Source organism: Amphiprion ocellaris, chromosome 2 (assembly GCF_022539595.1).
Source record: "Amphiprion ocellaris isolate individual 3 ecotype Okinawa chromosome 2, ASM2253959v1, whole genome shotgun sequence".
In the NCBI taxonomy this organism is placed as follows: Eukaryota; Metazoa; Chordata; class Actinopteri; family Pomacentridae; genus Amphiprion; species Amphiprion ocellaris.
Window position 1 is genome coordinate 20843337 of NC_072767.1, and position 24300 is coordinate 20867636.

The 24300-nt window shown below is 38.9% G+C and overlaps 1 protein-coding gene across 16 annotated transcripts in view; it reads right to left on the reverse strand.

Moving 5' to 3' along the window:
• Window positions 1-24300, reverse strand: part of sgip1a (SH3GL interacting endocytic adaptor 1a) — a 71708-nt gene that overhangs the window by 12891 nt on the left and 34517 nt on the right. For 3 of the 16 annotated variants that reach the window (XM_055018871.1, XM_055018903.1, XM_055018918.1), the window contains exons 3-18: window positions 19617-19680; window positions 18827-18851; window positions 18666-18686; window positions 18029-18091; window positions 17476-17539; window positions 15666-15844; window positions 10423-10434; window positions 9006-9027; window positions 8808-8892; window positions 6818-6903; window positions 5405-5485; window positions 4701-4775; window positions 3679-4473; window positions 2943-3064; window positions 2536-2689; window positions 1285-1344 (exon numbers count right to left, since the gene is read on the reverse strand). In XM_055018871.1, coding sequence (XP_054874846.1) covers window positions 1285-1344; window positions 2536-2689; window positions 2943-3064; window positions 3679-4473; window positions 4701-4775; window positions 5405-5485; window positions 6818-6903; window positions 8808-8892; window positions 9006-9027; window positions 10423-10434; window positions 15666-15844; window positions 17476-17539; window positions 18029-18091; window positions 18666-18686; window positions 18827-18851; window positions 19617-19680 — 1908 coding nt within the window. Of the gene's footprint in view, window positions 1-1284; window positions 1345-2535; window positions 2690-2942; window positions 3065-3678; window positions 4474-4700; window positions 4776-5404; window positions 5486-6817; window positions 6904-8807; window positions 8893-9005; window positions 9028-10422; window positions 10435-15665; window positions 15845-17475; window positions 17540-18028; window positions 18092-18665; window positions 18687-18826; window positions 18852-19616; window positions 19681-20517; window positions 20564-24300 lie in introns of those variants that run through there. The other 13 variants (XM_055018882.1, XM_055018942.1, XM_055018901.1 and 10 more) reach the window with 10 other exon arrangements.

Consider the following 24300-nt stretch of genomic DNA (forward strand, 5'->3'; position numbering starts at 1 on the left):
TGATGGAACGATGAGAGAAGCGCAACGCTTCATGAAGAGAACAAAAGGGCAGGTGCTCAGATTGGGAGGGCGGGGTCTCTATGGCTGAGTGCCTGAGTGTCAGGTGTGAGAGGTGGATGTCAGGGGTCAAGTGTGGGGGTAGACTGAGGTTTTCCAGTCTGGTTGAGAGATTGGTTAAACCTGAGGCTGTGTCGTGTACTCCAGCTGAAGAGAGGAGATGGCATGAATACCAAACATCTGCTGCCTGTCTAATATGGCCTAATTCTCAAGCCAGACTTCAAATGGCTCTAAGCAGTAGCTCTGATCAGACAGTATGCGTGACACTGTGTGTGTTTGAGTGTGTGTGTGTGAGAAAGACAGACAATATGGATCTCAAGGGCCCACAGATAAGGAGCTCTTCAGACATGCTCATTGAACACACAGCACACAAACACTCAAACACATTCTTGCGGTGCAGAAAAGGTACCTGGGAGTGACTGCACTGCACTCTGCATACACAAAATGTGTCGCCAAGAGAGGAGATGGGAGGTTGCCATGGTGACATGGCAAGACAGTAACTGGTGCACAGTCATAAAACAGAGAGAAAAGTCTCACGAGCGGGCAGATGGGAGAAGGGAAGACACTTTTTGAACTTTTTTAGAATATTATGCAATAGATGCAGCTTGTTGTGTCACCACAGCTTTCATTTTTTTCTGGCAGATTTTACTTGTGACATAGAAGAGAATGAGTGAGAAAGAGGAGGACCGAGTGAGAGAGATATGCAGATAGGAGAGAGAGTGAGAAAGAGACTATCATATGGATTAAGTGCATTGGAAATGTGTGGGAAGGTATGAGCTGGCAAGAGCAACACAATGAAGAAAAATGATGATTTCACTGAAAAATGCTGCCACTCTTGAAAAGAAAAAAAAAATGAATGTGTGGCATGTCCCTACATCTGTGCACAAAACCTGAAGTAAACAAGTGGAGTAAGTAGGTATTGGAACAATGACAAAGCAGTGGTCTTTTTAAAAAATATTTCTTAATTTGATTTCCATTTTGCCTAAAAAGCCTGACAGGCTAAAAACTGTGAATATGTGAAAAAAAGACCTGTTCTCACTGTTGGAATACCTACATATTTTGACTGACATTCATCAAAAAAGGACAAAAACACTCAGTGATGACCTTTACCCTTCTATGTCAAGTGCACTCTGGGTAAAGAGCATCAAACAGATTTGAAACTCACAAAGGAGCATTCCCCCAACCCTTTCCCCAACCTGCCCCCCTCGGAGGGGAACTTTACCATACCTGCAAATGAATCAAAGTGTCTCCCAAAGGTGGGCAGTTTGTCTACATAAGCATCGTCTTCTGACAAGCAAAAGAACAAATAAGGGGACAAATAGCAAAAAAGACAAAAACAAAAAAAAAAAAAAAAAAAACAGACGAAAGAAAAAACAAAAAACAAATTAAACTCAGGGAAAATAATTTGAAATGATAGATAATGTCATGCATACAAAATGAAACAGTAAAAATCAACATAAAAGAAACATCTTAAATACAAATGTGATTCACGTGTCAAAATTGCAAAGCAGTGGGACTGGAAAGGAGGCAGTTTATAATTAAAACAGTTTCTGTGACCTTTTTCTTGCTGTCAGCCCAACATCTTTTTGGCCTATCGACAAAACCACAATAAATAAATAATATATGAATTATGGGCTGTAGTTGAGACTTCAGTAAAATCTCCAAATCCCTTCATGTTACAGTCAGGATCTAGTAGCTTATTCAGTCTGTCTCTAAAATCTGTTTAAAAATGCACCCTCCAATCAGAGACTATATTCTGCTTTTACATAACTACTGCGGCCTCCAGAGTGTGTATTTTTTAAATCTACTATGACTCAGCCATGTTACAGTCAACTGAGATTTGCTATTATCCACTTACTCGGCACTGTAGGGTCCTTCAGCACTGACTCTAAAGCTAGATCAAGGAGTATAAATTGTTGTTGTCAGTAATTCATTAAAGGTTTGCTGAATGTTTGCATTTTAAAATTAACACCCTGCATCGTATTCTCACCTCCTACTCACACCCTGCATGTGTGAGTGTAAAAATGAATTTCAAATCAGTATTTATGTGCAGTCCTATAACTCATTGCATGAAAAATATATATTTTTTAGAAGTAATTAATTCTTATTTAAAGAATTTGAATTTAGGATGCAAAATTATTGCTTACATATTTAGCAAATGGAGATAATGTAATGCTGTACGGTAAATAAAAGCCACAAAACGGTGACTATATTCATCATTTAGTCGAACACGGTCGCTGAGAAACTGCTGCCATTTCCAGAAAAAATGCAAATAAATAAATAAATAAATACTTAAGTGCGTGACTCATTGCAAGCACACTCTGAGCACAAGGAAGGACAAGGCCAGTTCATAAAATAAATAACAGACTTTTAATATTTCAGAAAAAAACTGTTCATTTCAGCCAGGACTGCTAGCCTCTGTGAGCAGCCATCAGGTGACAAGCTGCACAGCTCAGCGACGGCTGATGGTTCACACACCTGACACAGACACGGAGAGCTCCTTGTTGACAGTAGGGGTGGTGGCGGCACTCAGGGAGTTGGTGGAGGAGATGGAGGAGGTGCTCTCAGCCCGCGCCAATGGGGCGATGGGAGGAGGGCTGGCCGAGTGGATCGGCGGGCTGAATGGGCGATTCTAAAAAGATGAAAAGGAAAAGAGTAAGAAAGAGGAGCAGTGCTTTGATGCCATCGTATTCAATCATCCAAGCTCAGATTGTGATAAACTCAGTTCTGCTAGGACGACAGTATATAGGTATGTCTGGCTATTTATCGATATGTTCTAATGGACACATGAGCAATGACCAGAAATGAAAGTGTTGCCATAAAAATAAGTGATGCAACGATGGCATAGGATAATCAAATTATAAAGTAAAAACAGTAGATCTTACTGCATCTCCTGCAGTGGGTTTCCCTGGAGGAAGTTTGGGTCGTGACGGGGGACGAGGTGGAGGTGGAGGAGGGGTGGGGTTGACTGACGAAGGTGTAGCAGGTCGTACCGGTGAGGAGGAGCCTGCAGAGAACAAAAACATACAGGGGCTCAGTTAAGATGACAAGTTCAGTTCAGAAAACTACTGCAGAACACAAAAACACAGTGCATTGGATTAACACACAAATTAAGGGCCAAGCTGATACCTTTTACAGATATTTTCATTTTTTAGTGCACACATTCCAATTTAATATAAAGAACTGAACTGAAGAACTCCTGTAAAAGTCAAGCAAATAATAATCAATTACAAACCAACATAACACATTCTGTAGCAGAAGGTTACTGTACATCCATCTGGGCCAAAACATGACCACTTTTCAATAAAATGCAGAATCACTGTTCAGTTTGCACAAGTTTACCAACAAAGGTGGTGAAATCGGTTGTAAGAAAATTTGAAGAGGATGCTCTGCTGGCAGTATGATCACTTCTCAACTCTGATCAATGACCAGGAAATTGTCTCTGTGTTTTTCAATATCTCATTTGTACAAAAAGATTTAGGGTAAGAGCCTGACAATCATTCACTGAAAACAATTTTGACTATGCAGAAGTGATTAGTTTTTTTTGTTTATTTTCTAAATGGGATGTAAGAAACTTGTCCTCTATGAATGCTACTCCAGTTAAAGTCATGAACTACTCACCGCTATTTGAGCCACCAGCTCCTGATGTGGGACCTGGTGATGAAACCACTGCACGGTATGTTGGAGGAGGAGGTGGGGGAGGCGTAGTCCGACTCCCCTGGCTAGAATCTTTGGGTGAAGTGACAGTTTCACCTCCGTCCTCTTTGGGTTGGGTGGTGTCTGTATTCTTGGGCTGCTCCTCTTCAGAGAGGACAAGGGGTGGAGGGACAGAACGAGCTGTGGGTTCCTCAGTAGGAGGACTGACTGCTGGGGGGGTGCTTGCATTAGGGCCAGGGGCTGGTGGGACACTGGCAGGTGAGTCAATGGGAGGAGGGGAGGAAGCGGGAGGTGATGCAAGCTCCTTTGGTGCAGGGGGTGGAGAAGTGACGAGAGGATTTCTGTCTTCAGGTGTGGAGGGGCCTGAACGGACAGGAGGTGCAGCAGGCTCCTCTGTGGGAAGTGGGGAAGTTGGTACAGGGGGGGCGGGATCTTCTTTTGGGGGAGGGGATGTAGGGAGAGGTGGTGCTGGGTCGTCTGGAGGAGGTGGGGACGTAGGTAAGGGTGGGGCTGGAGATTCAGGTGGGGGTGGGGAAGCTGGTAACGGAGGAGCCGGTTCCTCTGGCGGAGGTGGGGAGGTGGGAAGAGGAGGCGCAGGGTCCTTTGGTAGAGGTGGCCGGTCAGGAGATTCTTCACTGAAGCAGACCCACGTTTCACCTGCTTCCTCACCAGGAGGAACAGACTGCTCCGGTCCAAAAATGTTGTCTAAGTCAGCTATTGAGGGCTTCCTGGTTGAGCTGTCTGCTTCTGTTGACACTTCTAAATCAGAGATAACCAGTGAATAAATCAAAGGCTGTGTTTGCAGAGGTTTTCAGAAAGCTTACACAAAGAGATAAAACATCACAGAGGCAAAGGTAAATAGACTGACAGAGAAAGTTGGACACAGAAAGCTGAACATGAGCAGGCAGCTGGGATCGAATCTAAAAGTTAGTTTTATTCAAAAGGTGATTTAATGGGAAGCAGAAATAGATAAGAAGACTTCTCACCAGCATCATCTGCAGAGGGAGGGCCAGTTGTCGGGGGAGAAGTTGGGACATTCTTGGGTGGGAGAGGAGGTGGAGCTGCAATGATATAAGTTAAGCATGAGCCTTTTAGGTCTAACAGGTGATTCCTGGAGATTTCTCTAGTGCCTGTTTTACATCACTGCAACTTATGGTGGGCTGCATACAATGCTGACTATGGCAAGAATAAAAATAGAGGATTTTAAGTTTAGGTTATAACAACACAGCTGATCATTTAACAAAAAAATTAACTTTTGGAACTTAAAACAACAGGTATAATCATTACCTGCAAAATATATCTACAACTTGAGAGGGGATCACCCAAAATATCCACCATGCAGCACAATACATTCAGTCACCACCATGCCAAATGCAAGGAGGAGGCAGCGAGGGAGGAGGGGCTGGTGCAGAATGAAAGTTCAGTATTAAACCTCTCCTATAAAATAAACTGCGACCAACCCTGAATCACGAGCTTGGGAAATGGCTGATGAAATGAAAAGAGTTACAGCTGTCTGTTTAGAAAGAGAAGGAGAGTGTTATCGCCACACACTTGTTTGATCGGGTTAGTTTGCAGGTCTGTTTGTTAGTCGGATGATGAGGGAGATCATGAGGTGAGCTGATGGGTCGGTACAGTCATTCCAGGAAGACGAGGAAGTTTGGCACGTTATGCAGCAAACTATTAAACTTACTTCCTGTGGGGAAGGATCTTGTCAAAGAGGATTCAGGCTCTGACAGAGGAGTCCCCCACACATCAGACTCAGATAGACCCACTACGTTCAGGAGGGGACAGAAAAGGGCATGTGAAGGGCATTAGCGACAAAACACTTAAGAGTTTCTGATTCTCTGGGGCTTGAGAGGCAATAGGTGTATGAGGGGAAAAAGCATAGACGAGCATGCCAATAGAATGTTTAAGTAGAGAAAACAGATTTCAAGTCTCAGTGACAGGCTGCAGTCAGAATGTGTGAAAACCCTAGAACACAGAAAATACATTTTCCTTGCATTAGAAAGAATGCCACTATAACCATGGACTTTGGCAGAGCAGTGGTAAGAAAAACATCCAGAAATGTGAAGACAACCATACTAGCCAACTTGCTAAAAATAAAGACAGTGTAACCCAACAGCCCTGCTACAAAGTCCTATCTTTACGAAGGTTAAAATGGTTAGGTTTTGTCAAAGCTGATTTGATGATTCAACTCTATGGTAATTTTGGAAGCTGTAGTTTGTGGTACTGTTAAATTGTACCGTATTATAGTCAGAGCTTATAACCAAATATAACATGCCTGATATAAATAAGGTAGACCTATCTAGAGATCTGTCTTCAGCAAAAATTGAACATTCTTACTTTTATGAAGGAAGGATTTTTTACAGCAGTGTATCATTAGTTTAACCAAGTTGCATGCACTGGCAATTAAGATTAAAATTATATAAACCTCATCACACTGACCTACACTTTTTATTTAAGGCTTTACTCAACTGTAACGAAAAAAAGTAAAAAATACCCAGCTACCAGTGTCAGGCTCAGACCTCTTCTAGTTGTCTGAGTTAATATATAAAGGGAATTTGTGTCGAGCTGATGTTAGTTATGCCTGACATGGTACTTGCGTAACAGCTAAGAGCGCCATCCCAGCCTGCATCACTAAATCCTAAATCCTACAGTGATGGATGTGAGAAGGTGACAACAGAATGTGCGTAAAGTACAAGCTTCACATTACACATGTGCATAACCTCAGAGTGCAAGTTTCAACTTTGACCCTTGCAAAGACAGATGGCGAGAATCCACAACTGCACAGTGAGCGAGAGGGGAGAATAATGGTGTTATAGGAATAGGTGACAGGATGGGAGAGAGAAAGAAAGAGGACAAGAGAGATAGAGGGTATCTGCTATGACAGCTAAGTAAGGCTTAGCTGGCAGCCTCAGACAGACAATAAGTGTGTATGTGTGTTCAGAAAGCTTTTTTCGTCATACTGCTAACATAATTTGACACCAAAACCATGTTGGGAACAACTGTCAACAGAAGCATATTCTAAGAACCAATAAAGGCAAAGATATCCACATAAAGAAACAGAAACAGAGAGTAACAAAGACACAGCAAGGAGGGTTACCTTCACTTTTCTGTTCTCCAAAGGCTGTGTCCAAAGGAGGCCCAAATAAGGCTGTGGTGTCTTCGGGGACTGGCGTTTGTTGACTGCTGCGACAGACAAAGGACAATATGTGAGGAGTTATTAACAGTCAGTTTAGTAAACAGGACTGTTAGAAGGTGCATCATCTCACTGCAGCTTGTGTCATCTGATCTAAATGAACCACATAGGTGATAAGTGCTGTTTTTTATAAAATAAAAAACATTCTATCATACCTTAGATACTGACCAAATTGCATTAAATCACTGCATTAAAAGTTGATTAAGACACTGGAAGGACTGTACAATACTTTTTTGTGGTGGCTACATAAATAGTGACAGAGACTGACATTTGAAACAACAAATGCAAGAGATAGAGAGGAGTGGATGGACAAAATTGCATTTTTCTGTGTTTTGGAGTGGAATGAAAATAACACAAGTTAGCCTTTGCTTTTGACATTTGTTTTCTGACAGTAGAGAACAAGGAGGTGACACCGGATGCAACAGATACACTGTATAAAAGAAGTCGTTGGAGTTCACACTTACAGAAAAATAAATACACATGACTTGTGTGCATCTGTAATATGACTGTCACACAAACTGCACTGGACTGACAACAGATTCACATTGTTGAACAGAATCCCACACAAGACCACAAAAAAAAAATCATTCCATCAAACCACAAAAAGCCAAATAACATGACTAATATTAAGAGCAATAGCTATGAAAACAACTATACACATTGTTTTTAAGCATCCATACAACAAGAACCTGTGATTAAGTTCTCATAGCACACAGCTGTGTTGATTCACTGCAGTGAACTGTGGCCCTCAAGCAAAGTCAACACTTTTAGTAATATGGTTATTGTGAATATCTCCAAAAACATGGCCTTTGGTAATATCGAGACTTTTACCCAAAGAAAGTTCTTTTATTTCACAAAGCCGAGGCTTTTTGAAGATTTAACTCTGTTGAAAACTTTTTAGTTAATGTTAAAGTTAACAGTTACACAGTAAAACCAAGCTTGGTAACCTCAGCAGACTCCACTCACGTGCTGAAAATATCAGTAAAACAACAAATGGAAAAACCTAATACATATAAACTTTATTTTTGTATGTATGCCTTTTATATGATAGTGAGAGTTGTGAAAGGAAATGCAGGGAGAGATATGGTGGCATGACAAGCAGCAAAGATCCAGACGTTAAAACATTGACATGGTCTTTCTAATCATTACAATACAGAACGCACCGGTTTTTAACTACCTAGCAGCTGTATGAATTTCTTGGTCCACTGATTCGTGCGACTTAAATCCCTGGTTCATCTGACCACGACAGAACGTATCATGGTTGGATGGGCACAACAAACTCCCAACGAGGCTTGATGAAGCATGATGGTGACATTTGTACGCTCTACATTGCATAAAAGCTACAAACATAATATTATCAAACTTTTTTGCAGTTTCTCAATTAAGTGAAGCTACATATAAAATTTGAACACCATGAAGTGATTACACATATGATACCTCATCACAGTCATCACTTCTACTAGTTTCTTCACTGCATATATGCACATGAAAGCCCTACGCAACAAATCTACTGCACTACTTTACAACAAAAACAACAACAAAAAAGACAGCCTTCATAAAAACAATGAATGATAAATGGGTCTTCTAGTGTGCAGTGGGACAAGTGAAAAGCTGAAAAAAATGTACCTTCATATAGCAACTTTATTAATATAGCACCCTTAAGAACAGCATTCACAAGATGCTTTGACAGTCAAAACATGTAAACCCAGACAATCAAGTAAGATGCAATATAATTCAAAAAAGTAAACAGAGTATACCATATAAATGTATGCAGAATGATGCCAAGACAGAAGAAGGGATGAGTAGTGATGTATGCAATATGGTATATATAGGACCTTGACTCTTAATGACAGGTGCTAGTCCACAACCTTGTCAGGGACAATGAGGTACCTACCTGGGAGGTTGTGGTGCTGGAGCTGGTGTGGGGGCCACAGTGGATACAGTAGGGACAACACGTCTCGGTCTGGCAATCTCTTCATCTGGAATCACAAATTAAATCTGTTTACCACATGTGAATCTTGTATCACATCCTCCTAGTTTACAATTATCAAAAAGTGAGGCTGACCTAAGGTGCAACAAGACTTATACTTACTGGATGTATTCCTTTTCAAACCCTGTAATAAGGGGAAAAAATGACAGTAACACGTAAAAATCCAAAGACATAAAACGTCAAAATGAACTGCAAATAAACAGGTTTTTCTTTATTTAATCCTATGAAACTGTGAAAATGCTGCGTGGTTTAAACATAACAGTGATGTAGGCTGTACAGTACTGAAGGTCAGAGGATGAACTTCAGCCTTAGGTTGACTTAATATGATGAGACTAGCTACTGTTGTGTAACTATGAGCTCCATAAGAGTAGGCATTACCAATACATATACACAAGAAAGATATATGCATATATGTTATGAATAGACATATTGACTCTTAATAGGTGCATTTTAGTGGCAACAATATCAACACTATCTTCTGTGTCTACAGCACAGTTATATCCTATGTTATGGAGGCTAATACTGACAAAGTCATATTCTGTGAATTCACTGAATGCCCAAGACTTATTACATTTCAGATGGTAAACTGAAAAAATATGTTGACAGATATAAATGAAGAACAACAAATCACTCCAAAATTCAACATCAATAATATTGTTAGCCTCATATTAGTCAGAAAATGGCAACTTGATAAATTGCTGCTACCTGCAGTGATCTAACTGCGCTCAGAGCAGTGGTTTGTGGCGTCAAAGCGAGAAATATTGGAAAGCTTTCAGAACATGCTTTTGAAGTCTTAAAAAGCCACCCGTGGTACTAGATGAAGTGTGAGACTGATGAAATTGGAGTGTGAAAAACTTAAAAAGAGACATAACTTCAGTTGATGAAAAGGCAACAGCAGAATTATTGTTGCCTTTCCAGCTGTAATCCTAGACACCCAAGTATAAGTGAGCATATGTATGAATTCACCATGAGCAGGGCACAAGAGGCCAAGCAAGGATGAGGGCAGATAGGGAGAGAGAGGAAGAGGAGGGGAAGAGAAGGAAACAGATGAGAAGACACGATGGGGAGTGACTGAAGTAAGACATCAAAGGGTCCAGCTGTCAAAAGTGCAAATTTTCTCCCAACAGAGAGACCAAGCATGAAGCATTCAAGATGAAAAACAAGTACACAAGCACACGAGTGATCTTGAGAATCTGAATATATATCTGAATATATATATATATATATATATATATATATATACATATATATACATATATATATATATACACATATATATATATATATATATATATATATATATATATATATATATATATATATATATATATATATGCGCACATTTATTTATTTAACATCAAACCATATTACTCAAGAGTTTTGACCCATCGCTTTCAGCCACTGCACCCAACTACGTATTTTCTCTTATGTAAGTGACCCCAAAGAAAGTGAGAAGGTACAAGAGGGCATGTGACATATTCAGTCTGACCCCAGGGAGACAAGAGCAAAGGACACTTACCGGGCTACGTCTCTGTGACCAGCAAAAAGGAAGAGAGAAGAGACACCTGGTCAGAGAGTGACAAATCAGTAAAGCAGACATCATATGCATCAGGAGAAGAAGAATGTTTGGCCTGGCTGGACAGATTTGGGGTTGTGGATGATACCAACTCTTTCAAGAGGGCTCGCTTATCTTAGATTTTGTGAGAAACACCTTGTGTGGTCTTATGTGATAAAAGGGTTTTTGTATGAACACAAATAGCTCAATCAGTCCTGTATACTAAGACAATAGGGTATTAGGAAACAGCCCAAGATGACTTACTCAAATTGATCTGTGTGTTTGTGTTTATGTAAGTGATGGAAACCGATGTGCAGCAATTAAAGGTCTTCACATGAATTAGAATTTCAAATTTATTATTATTAATTTATTTAGAATTTGCACGGTTCTCTAACATCATCTGTGAAGCTCCTCTGACTGGACATAATTCAAAATATCCTGTGGCACTGCTTCAATCACTCCCCCCCCGCCCCTAATTGGTTTCCGTGTATCCATTTTGTAATATTTTTTTCTGTAAAAACTATAATTTTACTGCCTAATCCTTTTGAGTCTCCTTCTATCTTCCCTTGCAATCTCCCATCTGCCCCCTTGGTCTCTTTTAATTTCTTCTGAAATCTCTCCATCTGTCTGCGTCATGTCCACCTCGCATCATTGCGCTCTCCCTCCATCCCTCACTCTTGTGCTTGTTCCAGTTGTGCAGTGAGCCATGAGTGATTAAAGTGATGCAACAGTGGGTGGGGCATTCTGCTGGAGAGGACTTATTTCATGGGACACAGTGGTGAAGGACACAGATTAATACTGTTTGGCCTAACCAATCGCTGCTGCTTTGCTGTATGTAAACAGGAAGAGCATCAGGAAGTCTTTTGACACACTATGACCTTTTAGTCTCTCAGGGACTGACGCTGATCTTTAATAGAACTGTTTCATACATTTTAACTATGTAAATATAAGAGAATTAAAAGGCAGTGTGTTTTTGTTGCAGTTTTAAATTCAATGTTGCATCTGTGCCTTTGGTGGAAGAGTAAAGATACCTTTTGTAATTTTGACAGTTCATATCAGAACAAAGTGTTAGCTGGGCTGTAAACCGACAGACTTTGCCTAAGGGGAAATGGTGTACAACTGACTGCACATTGGCTGATTATAATGATGGCAAATAATATCAAAAATGAAGAATTTATCATAAAAATAAGATTTCAATTTTTTATATTTTAATGCATTTTAAAATAAGCCTTTCTAGCTGTATGCTGGTAAACAATAAGACATGAGAGAAATAATTTGTGATGCAATATCTTCACTCTCATTTTATCCCCGTCTCTGACCTTTTCCTCGCCTCCACTACTGCTTGTAGCTTGTTATTTGGACTGAGAACTGGAAACTCAAGGCTCCAAAACCAATTAAAGTCAGATTTAAGATGTCTTAGTCAGCGGAAACACATTAAAAGACAGTCTCTTGTAGTCTAAGTACTTAGGCTAACAAATCAGCTTGCATGTGGCATAAAAATGCTGAGTGGTCACACACATGTACATAATCTGCCTGAATAACAACACAAGTTATGTGAAAAGAGAAATCCCTCAATACTGGTAATCTGCCCTCTAAATGTAGGCCCAATAACAAAACTTCCAGTTACTACACACTGGCTTAATATACTGCTTCATATGTAGTTAACCAATTTTCAGCAACACAAAACACAACAAATGCATTCATAAATAATAAGGAGGCATTTAGAAAGATTAAAGAGGGAGCAAATATATATAAATGACACAAACAAATCAAAGGCTTACCGGACTCCTCTACAGGGGTTAGCATGATTTGATTCAGCAAAAGAACAAGAGATGAGAGAGGAATAAAAAAAAAGAAGACAGGAGTGGAATAGTTAGAAGACTAAAGCGGAGTGGATATTAATATTGGCAAAGAAAACTTTTGTGAACAATGTTCTACATCCACAGCAAACATAAGTACAGACACACTAAAGTGGTGCAGTGCTATGATTCCTCCCTACATTCAGTCAATCCTTCATTCTTTATGTACATATTACCAGCTACTCCTCCTAACATAATGTGAACACCGTATCCTGGCTCAGGTTTTATGTGAAAGAAGCTAATAACCTGCATCACCATGTCCTTCTCAAAAGCCTGTGTTCAAATGAGTAATTCATGTTGAATATGCAAAATTTTAATATGAATCTTAAGCACAAACAGTCAAAATAGATATCATTAGGTACCTAGGCACACATAATACTTGGTATGTATTTCAAGCTTGTCACATGCTGGGTTAAGAGCATTTCAAGGCTTTGCAAATGCATATTTACATACAGAAAAGCTGTGTCAAAAACATTACAACTGAGGCTCAGTGATTAGTCCAGGGAATATCAGTGATATTGAACTGGTTGTAGGCTGTTGTCAAGTTGGATTTTTTTTTTTTTCCAGTCAGTCCTAAACATTTTAGACTGCAGAAAAAAATTCCACTTGATAAGTTTAAGGAAAAACAAAAACTAGAAAGAAACAGGCAGTGTTTGCTTTTGGAGGCCTGTTAACATTTGGCCCATCTTCCTCTTTTCATCAGGCCATTTTATTGTCAGTCCATTGCCAAGGTTACCAGGGCCCAGGAGCCACTCTGTGACTCACCTAATTTATGTGCGAGGGAAAAGCTCTGACCAGGCAAACGTGATGCTAATCTAAACTGGTAGAGGTGAAGCTGACAGTTTTATAATCACAACCTGAGCACAGGAAATTCAGTGTCATGATCTCGGTTAGCATTCAAGTGACTTGACAATATTATATGAATTTCAAGGAGACAGTTCACTTTGGCTACAACAGTGACACCACACAATGCACAACAGCCTCCAAACCAAACCTGTCACACTATTAGGAATACACCTAACATTTATTTTCATTTTAATTAATGGGGATGTCTCAAGACCAACGGTATCAAAAATACAGCAGCAGTCAGAAGTTGCTTAATGGAAACTAGGATTTCTGGCAAGTGAAGGTGGAGCAACAGGTCAGCTGATCATGGATCATTTATTCCAACCAAAACCAATAATTAAATGATGTCACATTGGAACAGACAGAGGAAACACCACAAATTTTATAAACAGTTGAAGGACAGACATCTGGATATGTAAACAGAACACAAGGTGAGAGAGTTTCAGCGGGTATCATGAACAATAATAAATACTATTCTATATTTTATATTAATATATTGCTGTCATATTATTAACTTGTTGTACAATTTCCTGAAATGTTACCATTCCTGCTTGTGAACTGCAATAGCTTCATCTCTGGTAGCAATACTCCACATACAACATAGAGTAATTTAGGCTGTTTAGGCTAATGCAGCAATAGATTATAATGTGTGCTGGGTGCTGCTGATAACGTTAGCAGGCTACTAACATTACCGTTCATCCTATCAACATATAGTGGTATGTGTGTGTGCAAGCACACAGTGTGCAACAGAGACTGAGGTTTTTGTAATGGTCAGGTACCAAGTAGACCAACACACACAGAGCCAACAATATTTGAAGCTTTTCAGAGACTCAGAAAATACGACAAAAACTTAACAAGTGAGTTTCATATGAATGCCACATTTGAAATACTTGAAGATTACAATCCACTGTTTTGTAGTGTTCATATATTTTCTTATATTTATTACACCTAGTCCATGTATGATTTGTATTCTTTTGCAAATATCATGCAGCTGGAGACTGCAGTAGCGATTCCAACTCCACCACAAAAAGTTGATTATTTTAAAATTTTTTTGTACCATATTGTTTTAAATAATTAATATTTTTAATTCCTTCGGAGCCCCATCTAAAGCTTTTTTTCCCCTCAGAGATAAATTGATGCTGAAACACACAGTATTTTTTGACTATTGTATCAAAATTGATATTGTAAATTGTAGATTTTCAGGAGTATCGATGTTGACAACCTGTCTCTGGTGTTGTGACATCCCTATTAATTAGCAGTTGACAATATTATTGCACAATAAATGCCAAGAAATAGTGATCAAAGCCATATCTTAAAAGTTCACAATGAAAACCAAGAAAAGTAACAAAATTCTCAAACTTTAAACGCTGGAACCAGCAAATGTTCCTGCTTTACTTAATAAATTATTTAGCAGAGGACCTGTCACTAAAATTGCTAATTATTTTTCTCTTGACTAATTGTTCGAGTGTCATGTTTGTGAGGAAAAGAAACACAATGGCAAAAACAACAACTGTCTCCTTATATATCTACTGTATAACACTCTTTCGACACATGCACACAACCATTAGCAGCATGAAAACCCCTTTGCACCTGATCATGCCAACAGAGTCAGTGGGTGAACACACTGAAGCTGGACTGAATTATTGAGGCCAGAAGCTCAAATGACCACAGGCAGTCTCACTGTACAGCAGACTGACACACAGGTTCATTGTGCCCACTTTCCTACCTGAATTATTTAAGGTGGACACCCAAGCTAACCACCCTCACTGCACAACACAACACAGGAATTACAGGCTGCAGCTAGAAAGGCAGGGGTGCCTGAAGCCTGCTTGGGAGTCGTGCTGCTAATTACAGGCCGTCTAAAGGGGATGTGTGCTTGAATTTGGACTCATCAACGGGGCTGCATCACAGAGCTTCACACACTTCTATTTGGCAGCAGTACACAGTTTCGCAGTTTCTGTTGTAGTGGGACATCTGTCTTGTGTTAAATGACTCCCAACTAAACAGGAGGACACTGAGATCAATGACAGCACTGACCAACTATCACAAGCATTGCAAATTACCTATATGAAATTCAAGCTAACATATAAATCCGATGACCCCAGAGGCACATGGATTGAGATTCAGTCTAGGTTTCAAACCAGAGATGTTATCCACTGTTGCATTCTGGCTCATTAAATAGACCAATTTTGTTATCAAGCAGAAACCTATTAATAGTTAAAACATTGGTGTAATAATATACATTTTAGAGAAACAGAGTAGCTCAGCACACGCTAGCACACTCAAGATGCAGTACAAATAATCAGCATGTGAACAACACATGCACAGCTACAACTCTCCATATATAAATATCTAGGTCTACATGTTAAGTTGCAGCTAAAGGAGGGTGAAGAAGAGGAGGAGTGAATACAAATATACATTAAAACCGTCTAAACACTGACAATACAGATGTCTGTTAATGAAAGCCAGCAGCGAGAGGGCAACGCCATCAGCGCTACTCACCATAGGAGATGGGGACAGAGCTATGCTGCCTATGGAGGCTTTGAGCTCATCAACTGAGGGCACCGGCACAACCCGATCAGCTGGCAGCGGCTTGATCTTGATCTTGAATTTCTTCCTGTGGTCCTCCTCTTCTTCAGACTCATCAGAGGAGAAGAAGTGGGCCTTTTTGGTGGTAGCTAGTAGCATAATGTCAAGGAAAGCAATAGGCCTTTCTTCAAAAATGTATTCTCAGGTGTATCTGCAATTTTGTAATGTTTTAAAGACATTGATGGAATTGTCACAGAGCTGCTCAACTCATGAATCACAAAGCTTGTGAAACTTGGTGACTGCCTTTAAAAATACTCTCTTCTTCTTCCTAATTAAAATGGCTCTTGCTTGTAGGTTAACCTATTAGATTTTTTAGAAACAAAAATAACCTCTCTGCCTCATGACTGATTGAATGGAGGACAAAAAGAAGAACACAATAAAAACTGACAGCTTGGAGTCAATGTACTGATTACAGTGACATTTTCACACTTCACAAAAAGATAATTGAGCTTTTTTCAAAAATTTCCTGGTCATGCCTGCGGTGTCACTGACTCTTTCTCGTGTGACACTGTTATATCTTGCGCCTTATTAACTTTATTTAGATCTTTGTTAGTTGGATGTTTTTACATCACTTTATCATCACTTTATCATCACTGTGTGTCAAGTGGAATCTTCTTGTGAGGGTTTCTCTGCAAGGCAATGTAAGAACTGATTATATGCAAAAGATTTTTTTTTTTTTTTACATATAATTCATAAAAAAGTCATAAAGTAATTTTCCATCAATAACATTTACTGATCCATATTGATCACAAAACACAAAATCAAAGGGATAATTTGAAGCACTGCTTTGGACTCATGGTTGGGTGCATTTTTGGAACAGCAGAGAAGAAAAAAAAACTATTTATTAACTTATTTTAAGACAATGAATATATTTAAAAGCGACACTGGCCATAATTCATATTGTCACAATTCTGATTGTCAAATGCTGCATATTGTCAATAAGACCAAGCTGTTTACTCTCAAATATATATATATATATATATATATATATATAAAAATCAAACAATAAAATTCATTTTCAAGTGAAATATTTTGATAATCAATCGAAATTAACAATTAAAACCAAAAGTACAATTTCAACGTTCAAAAAAAGGCAAAATAAATAAACAAAAAATCCAGTCTCTCTTTTTGTTAACACTGAGGACACAACTTTACTGGAACTGTCAGCAGCCAGGTGCTTAGTGTCTACATTCACTGTGGCTGGTATTTGACCTGTCCAAAGTGAGTAGACAAGTTAAAGACTCTGGCCACACAGGAAGACAGATTAAAACTCAAGCTCAATGTGTAGTGTGAGCTAACACATGGTACATATTTGATAAAACTGGCACAGTGTCTGCCCAGATCTCAAAGCTAACCTTGCTATCATGCTACAGCTGGCAGACAAGTGGTGCACTGCCAAAATGATCTAGGTGGAGCTGGCGGTCTTATTTTTCATTCTGGGAACATAAGTATGTGGACATACACAGGCCCCTAACAGTAGTTGTTTGGTTTATAAAGACGATCGAACTAGGGAAATAACTGAAATAAATGTTGTGCACCGAATAGTCCGAGATGCTAACCTATCAAAGAGTATGAGAATATATGTACTGTTACACCCCTAATCAGTATGCACTATTTTAGCAAATTCTGCACAAACAGGAGCCATACATTTTTAGTGAGTAACTTGACAGAGAAAAATGAGACAAAAAAAAAATACTAAAACATCCGGCTTTGCTGAGGATATCTCCCTCTTCTGACTCCTCATCAGGTCTGATGCTGTAGCCTTCATCATCCACTTCAGGAGAATTCTGAAACACACAGTGACTCAGCATAAAGTTCTGAAAGTATTTGGATGATGTTATCAGTACCACATTGCTGTGCTATTGGCTGTACGACAATATAAAGCTAACAGAAAAACAGTATTTTGTTCAAAGAGGACTTCAGTGCCTGTACTGAGCCTTCCAGGCTAAAAAATGCAAGGTTCTCTGCTAACTAACATAACCAAAAGCATACGGACAAAGTCAAAATCCTCATCTAAAATGTGAGCAATAAAATGTTGCATATTCTAACAGTTCAACCCCCTCATTTGACTCAGCATCAACAATCACTTAATTTAACATACAATCCAGAAATTTGTCAATACCACATTGACTTTACAAAAACATAAATCAATAACAGTGGTTAACTTCATGGCAGTCAAAAGAAAGCAGCAGTTTTGAAGGTGAGTTGGTGCAGATCAAGTAACAACAATCAAAAGCAGTGGAAATGAATAATACTATACTCAAATTTTAACTTACGTATCTGTCCCAGTCAATATCTCCATAGAAGCCATTAGGGGCCCCGTTCGTCTTCTTCTGAGACTGAGAAGACAGAGACTGTTTGATTAAAATCCCTCCAGACACAGTAGGCACAGTATATTATGCATGCTTGCAGTACTTCTAAGCTGCTACAGTACAGCACAATTTTTATTGCAGTTAATTCTCCCTCTAAAGCTTGATCCTGTTTATGCTAGATCTCATGTCATGTTAGACTGAGCCAAAACTTTGTTTAACTTTTAGATGCATAATTTGTTTTTGGTTTTGCTCTTTGTCATGGGCAGTTCCTGACGTCATCAAATTAACATCCATTTTTGCGAAATATAATAAATCAAACTCTGTTTGGTTACTAAGGATCTCCTGATAATGATGATGACTGAGCTGCAAACGCTCTAGTGGAGCTGTATAATGTTGCACAGCTTAGGTCTGTTCACATTAAGCCTTACAGGATAGCCTCCTGCATGCTTATAGAGCCTGCTAATGAAAAGACAGTTCAAACAGCAACACTGGCGACTAATTGATGAGTTGAAGAATATACTGTGGTTTCTATAACCAGTCTAAACTCTACGCACTACACTACTCTAGAGGTTAGTCTATTCTGAAGAGCTGAGTTCAGTACCGATTCAACCTCCTGGGGTTCCTGGCAAGTGAAAAGAACAGAGAAAATAAATAATGCACCTCACATAACAGACTCAACTTTCTCCAGTAATATTTAAATTAAAGATTAATTTACAAATGAATAGAACGGCATATATATCTTAAATATTTTGTGTTACTTACACCTCCATCTCTGTCTGGGGACCCCCTGTGAAAGAATAGAGAAGAACATGAATGTCCCTGAACGCATGAGCTTTTCATTTGGAAATCAAGAGCTTTGCTAATTAGTTGAGAAGAAATATTCAAAAAGGCTATACAAGGATAATGTTTTCATACAACCACACTTGTGCACTTATTCACTCACAAATTACCCTCCCATTGGCATCCAAGCATATAAACCTTTTACATAGCATCTAAGTGTCTCATACAGAGTTTCAAATTGGCTAAACGCCACTGCAGTGTCATTCTTAAAAAGACTCATTAGGCTGACCAAAGACTAAGCAGCAGGTCTACAAATGCTACTTTTGATCTTGCATAATTTCAGAAAATCTCCATCTTCACTGTCAATATGTGGTAACATCAGCTTGCACAATCAAACACGGTCACAGTCACTACGTATTTTAGGTACCCATTATTTTGAGATCCATAATAGCATGACATTGAGTAATAATAGAGGCAGTTTAGAAGATTATTTTATGCATTATAGGACTATACGCTAAACTGACAACATATCATTTACTGTATTTCACAAAACCTATACTTCATACTAATCCTGTAATTGTTCTCAATTATTGTGATCCCACCATTCTGTTGTAATGTATATGCATGACCTGCTGTCTGATATCAGTTTGTCTGTGGTTTCAGCTCTCTGCTCCACAGCACAGCCTCACTGTAAACACTTTTAACAGTGGAACAACTATTATGCTCTGTGCTAGGATCATACAGGACATTAGATAGCAAAACCAGGACTTACGTAGAGTCATTGTCCTTCTCTTTCTTCCGTATCCCAAAGGCCTTCCTGGTACGTTTTTTCAATCCTGAGAAGAAAAAATAGGAAAGGGGTGAATTATTGCATGATAAGACACCAAAGTCTTGACTAAAAGGGGGTATCTGCAGGTGGCTTAAAGGCTAGGTGAGGTGAACTGTCTGGCACCTATCATCCAGGAGATTAAAGGCAACGATTTTATGTATTATTGAGTGGCTGGCAGCATCACTGTGAAGGCAAACACTGACACTCCGAACTAAAACTGTGCTCAAGGTCATTACAGATGGACTGATGGCCTTGCAGTTCTCAAGGCAACTTTTTAGATTGAAAAATTCATTAGCACTGTGAAAATCAATGTGGCAACAATTTAACAAGGATATCACAAACAGCCGTTGAGCGCAAAGGAACTTACTGTCAGACAGATGATGAAGTTCAAAATGTCAATCTGTAACGCTACATAGAGCATGTGAGATCAGCAATGTCCTAATTAGCCATTTGAGTGCTAGTTTAAATAACTACACAAACTTAGAAAAACTCCACTGAGATCTACAGTAAGTGAGTTCAGTGGGGTATTACTGCAGGATGAAAGCAGCATATAAAAGAAGTGAATCTGTAACCTCTCAAAAAATTTAATGATGCAAAATTTCTAACTTATATTGACCTTAATTTTCTCTTAATTTTTCTCAATCACTCACACATTGAGTGAAATATCTTCCATGTTCAAAAATAAAAATCCACTCTTGTCCTCTCTCTCCCCAAAGGAAGTTCAATCACAGTCCATCTATACTTTATTCCAACTCTCTACTGCACTAAGTATGATTAATTTTATCAGCGTACTGTACAATTAAGCTGAACAAACTAATCTCAAAAGCTCCCACCTCTTTCTTACCCCAAATGAAAGCCCAGTTGTCTCCTTCCATTTCTTCTCTGATAACTCCTTCACACTCATTCTTCCTTGTCTTTGTCTGGCTGTGTCACCTAACCTCATGACCAGGTTATCTCTTCCTCATACGACATGCAGATTACACACTGAAACTCAGATCAGAAACTTGATGCCACTTCTTGCGAACTTACACACAGATAAGGTATCATGCTCCTGTCCTTGATCTGTGTCTGTTACTCAAATTCAACACCAGTGACTCCACTCATGAATTAAACACAAATGTCATCATCATTATAGCTAATTAATAAAAATCTACAGACATGTACATGTTTAACAACACTTTATAATTTGGCAAATGAATCACCTATTAAGCTATATATGTCTGGTGCATGACACTCTAAACATTAGAAGTGCTCCACATGCAAGGTGTACTTGCTTGGAAGTGTTTATCAATTCAGTTTTTACACATTTCTTCATTACACAAGTTTTGCATCTGGATGGCTACAGCCAAGATGGGAAATCAATGCAAGATAGCCTCCTGGACAATAAGAATCTCACCCAGAAATACCCCCTCATTGATCCTGCCAACATATTTGGCCTTGCATCCTATTAACAGTCATTGTTTAACCTCAAATAAATATTCCACTGTGGTAGAGAAGTGCACACATACACTACACACAGACAGAAGGCATGTTCATACTCTCAAAAAAGGTTTGTTGTTATGTACACATAGACAGACTCACATGTCCCTGCAGTGTTATGCACACATGTCAAGAGTACGATGAATATTCATAATCACTAGCTAATCAGATGGTAGTAAACAGTCAGGTTTCTATAAGAGCTACCACGGTTTTGGTACTCTTACAATGTGAATAAATCTTCAGACACATGATAAAAGGTACAGACCCAAATACATATTTCTCTTTGTAAAACCATTTTTAAAAAAAATCTGTTTGTATGGGCATTGTCTGATAAAATATATCAAAAAATAGCCATTTTCCATTGTCTCTGTAACTCATTCCTCCTACTGTATCATAATGTAGCAGTACAGGATGTCTAACAAACTGGAAACATGAATAAAAATAGAAACGTACAAACGGTGGACTTGAGCAAAGTGACAAATGAACATAAACTATGCACCACTTTAAAGCACAATACTTTCAAGTGCTTAAACTATCATGCTGTTTTTGTGGGTATCTATCAGCATGTATGTGTTGTTTGCTATCTTTTTGCTCATCTTGTTGTATTTTACAGACACTAAGAAATTCTGCATCATTGTGCACATGCCCACTGAAATCTCCTCCCCAGAACTAAGATCCAAAAACAATGAAGACTTCATGTTTGCAAAGCCAGCCTCAAGATTTCTCATTTCAGCCTCTGGTTTGACAACTTCTCCCTTTCTGATCTTAGTTAACCATCTGTTGGAGGCGTCAGCAAGAGGACACAGTGTGTCCCCTCAGCCTGTAGTGTAACATAGAGAGTTAGCCCTGATTGTTCTTTCAACAGCTGGGCTTTAAAAGCACAGACTGACTGCAAATTATTTACAGGCAAGTCTCAACACTCGGCAGCCATCTTGTTAACAAGACCATGTCCCTATCTACATGAATGGACAGAGAGCCATAACTGCAATTTCAGAAGTCATCAGGATATAAAAACTGCATGTACAGAATCACCAATCAAATCTGATAGAAACTGCTTGACAAGTTTGGTGACTGACCCGAAATAGGTTCAAAAAGTGTTTTCCCCACAGATTGTGCATTAGCACAGTTTACCAACATCATGTTTGAGTCAATGTAACACTACAATGGACTGGATGTTTCCTAGTTTGACTATAACAAAGGAGACAAGAGGCTTTTGGAGGAAGGGGTGGGACATGTATGACACAACCACCATCTTTGGGGTTACAGAATTCTTCTACAGATTTCTATTCAAGATTCTTTGACTGTTGAGGCTGTAACTTAGAATGTTTCTGTTGTCAGTGAGTTCTCCTCAGCCGCAGTGTCATTTTGTCATCTGGGCTGAACCTGAAATTCCTACACGAAACTACATATTTTGAGTGTCATTTGTCCCTACAGCTGCTTTGATTCAATATGTCAAACTCTGGTTGTGTATAAATCCACAAGCTATGCACTGTAGCTTTTTTTTTTTTTAACTTTGAGCACAATAAGAGATACCAACTCTTACTCATTTTAAGAGATTCTGGGCCTTGTCTCTTTTCAAAATGCACCAATTCATCAGAAGCTATTGTTCCCCTTAGCATCTAGGTTCAGGCTAAACTAGATGTATCTTTTTTTAACCCCTCCTTTAGTATCTATTTTTTTTCTTATTTTGGGTCTGTTTCCTTTTCTTGCAAATCCAACATTGGCCACAAGCAAGAGCTGACAGATTTACAGCTGTACTAATGAAAGAGCATTGTGTGTGTGTGTGTGTGTGTGTGTGTGTGTGTGTGTGTGTGTCACTGGATGTGTCAGTGTGCACACGGCAGCTGCACACTATACTATGTGAGATTAAAATCTACGTGATTATTTCACTTTATTCGTATTTTATGGTCTGTACTTCTAGTTTTTCTTGTCTGTATGAACTGTATTTATTGTTCTATTATTTCATTGGCTTGTTTTTTGTGAATATTATTCATTGTTTACAATTAAAAGAACAGAAACGACTACTGACAGAAAATAATCATGGTGACCGAGGCTTGCATTGGAGAACAACATACAGAGACCCAGTAGAAAAACAACTGAACTGATCAGTGTGATTTTAAAATAAAATAGGACTATCCTATGTGTACAGTCAGGACCTACATCTGACTGGATGACATTAATGTGAAAGAAAACAGCGTGAATGTGTATGGCAGAGTATAATTAACAGAGGGGAAATAACAGTGTGTGCGGTAAACACTGTTTAATGACTTGATGACTTCCGTTCAGAGGGATGCTAGCACAAGTGCTAACGTAATTAGTGGTCTCCTCTCAAGACACAGTAATGTAATTCTAGGGAAAGCCAAAGGACATGAGGCCAAACAGGACAGGACACTGCCAAACCTAAAAAACTTCATGACATTTGAAGAGCAACAGCACACTGACCAGTGTTTGTCATGCATTTTCTTTTTGCTCTGGGAAATGCAGACACTTTTTTTTCTAGCACGTGTATAGAAGGCAGTAATGGCTTTCTGGGTAATTATTTCCAAATAATGCTTATCTGGTGACTGAAGTGAAGAACGTAAGCTTCACGGTAACCTTGGAGACATAAGAAGCTAACTTTAGAAAGGGTTCCAAGATGTGAAAACAAACTCACAAAAGAAGGAACACCACCCTGAGCAGCAGCCAGTGTATTATTATTACAGCTCTGTGAGCCCCACCCTTAAACCTACAGAAAGTGGTTGTCACTGACACAACCCTCAATAAGGAAACAAACCGCTTAAAAATCACTGCAATTATACTTTTGTGCTGTTAAAATTAGTGCATGTGCACAAGAGCTCAAGACAAGCTTTCACCATGAAGATGGGTTTCAAGGCAGATTATTATTATTTTTTTTTTTAAAAATACAGTTTTTAAGCTGGAAACTGTAAAAAAAAAAAAAAAAAAAAGAAAGAAAATTTTAACTTTCAGACGGTCCTTGAGCTACACATCTCTTATACAATTCTGTTGGAAAACTTCACCAAATTCTAGTTTAAAATTAGAGTATTTTCTATCAAAATCACTTTATTCTACATTGCATTAGTTCTACTACAGAAATACGCAGAAATTACCTGGGCTGCAGAGGGATTTAATTCAAGTAAACCTTTCTCAT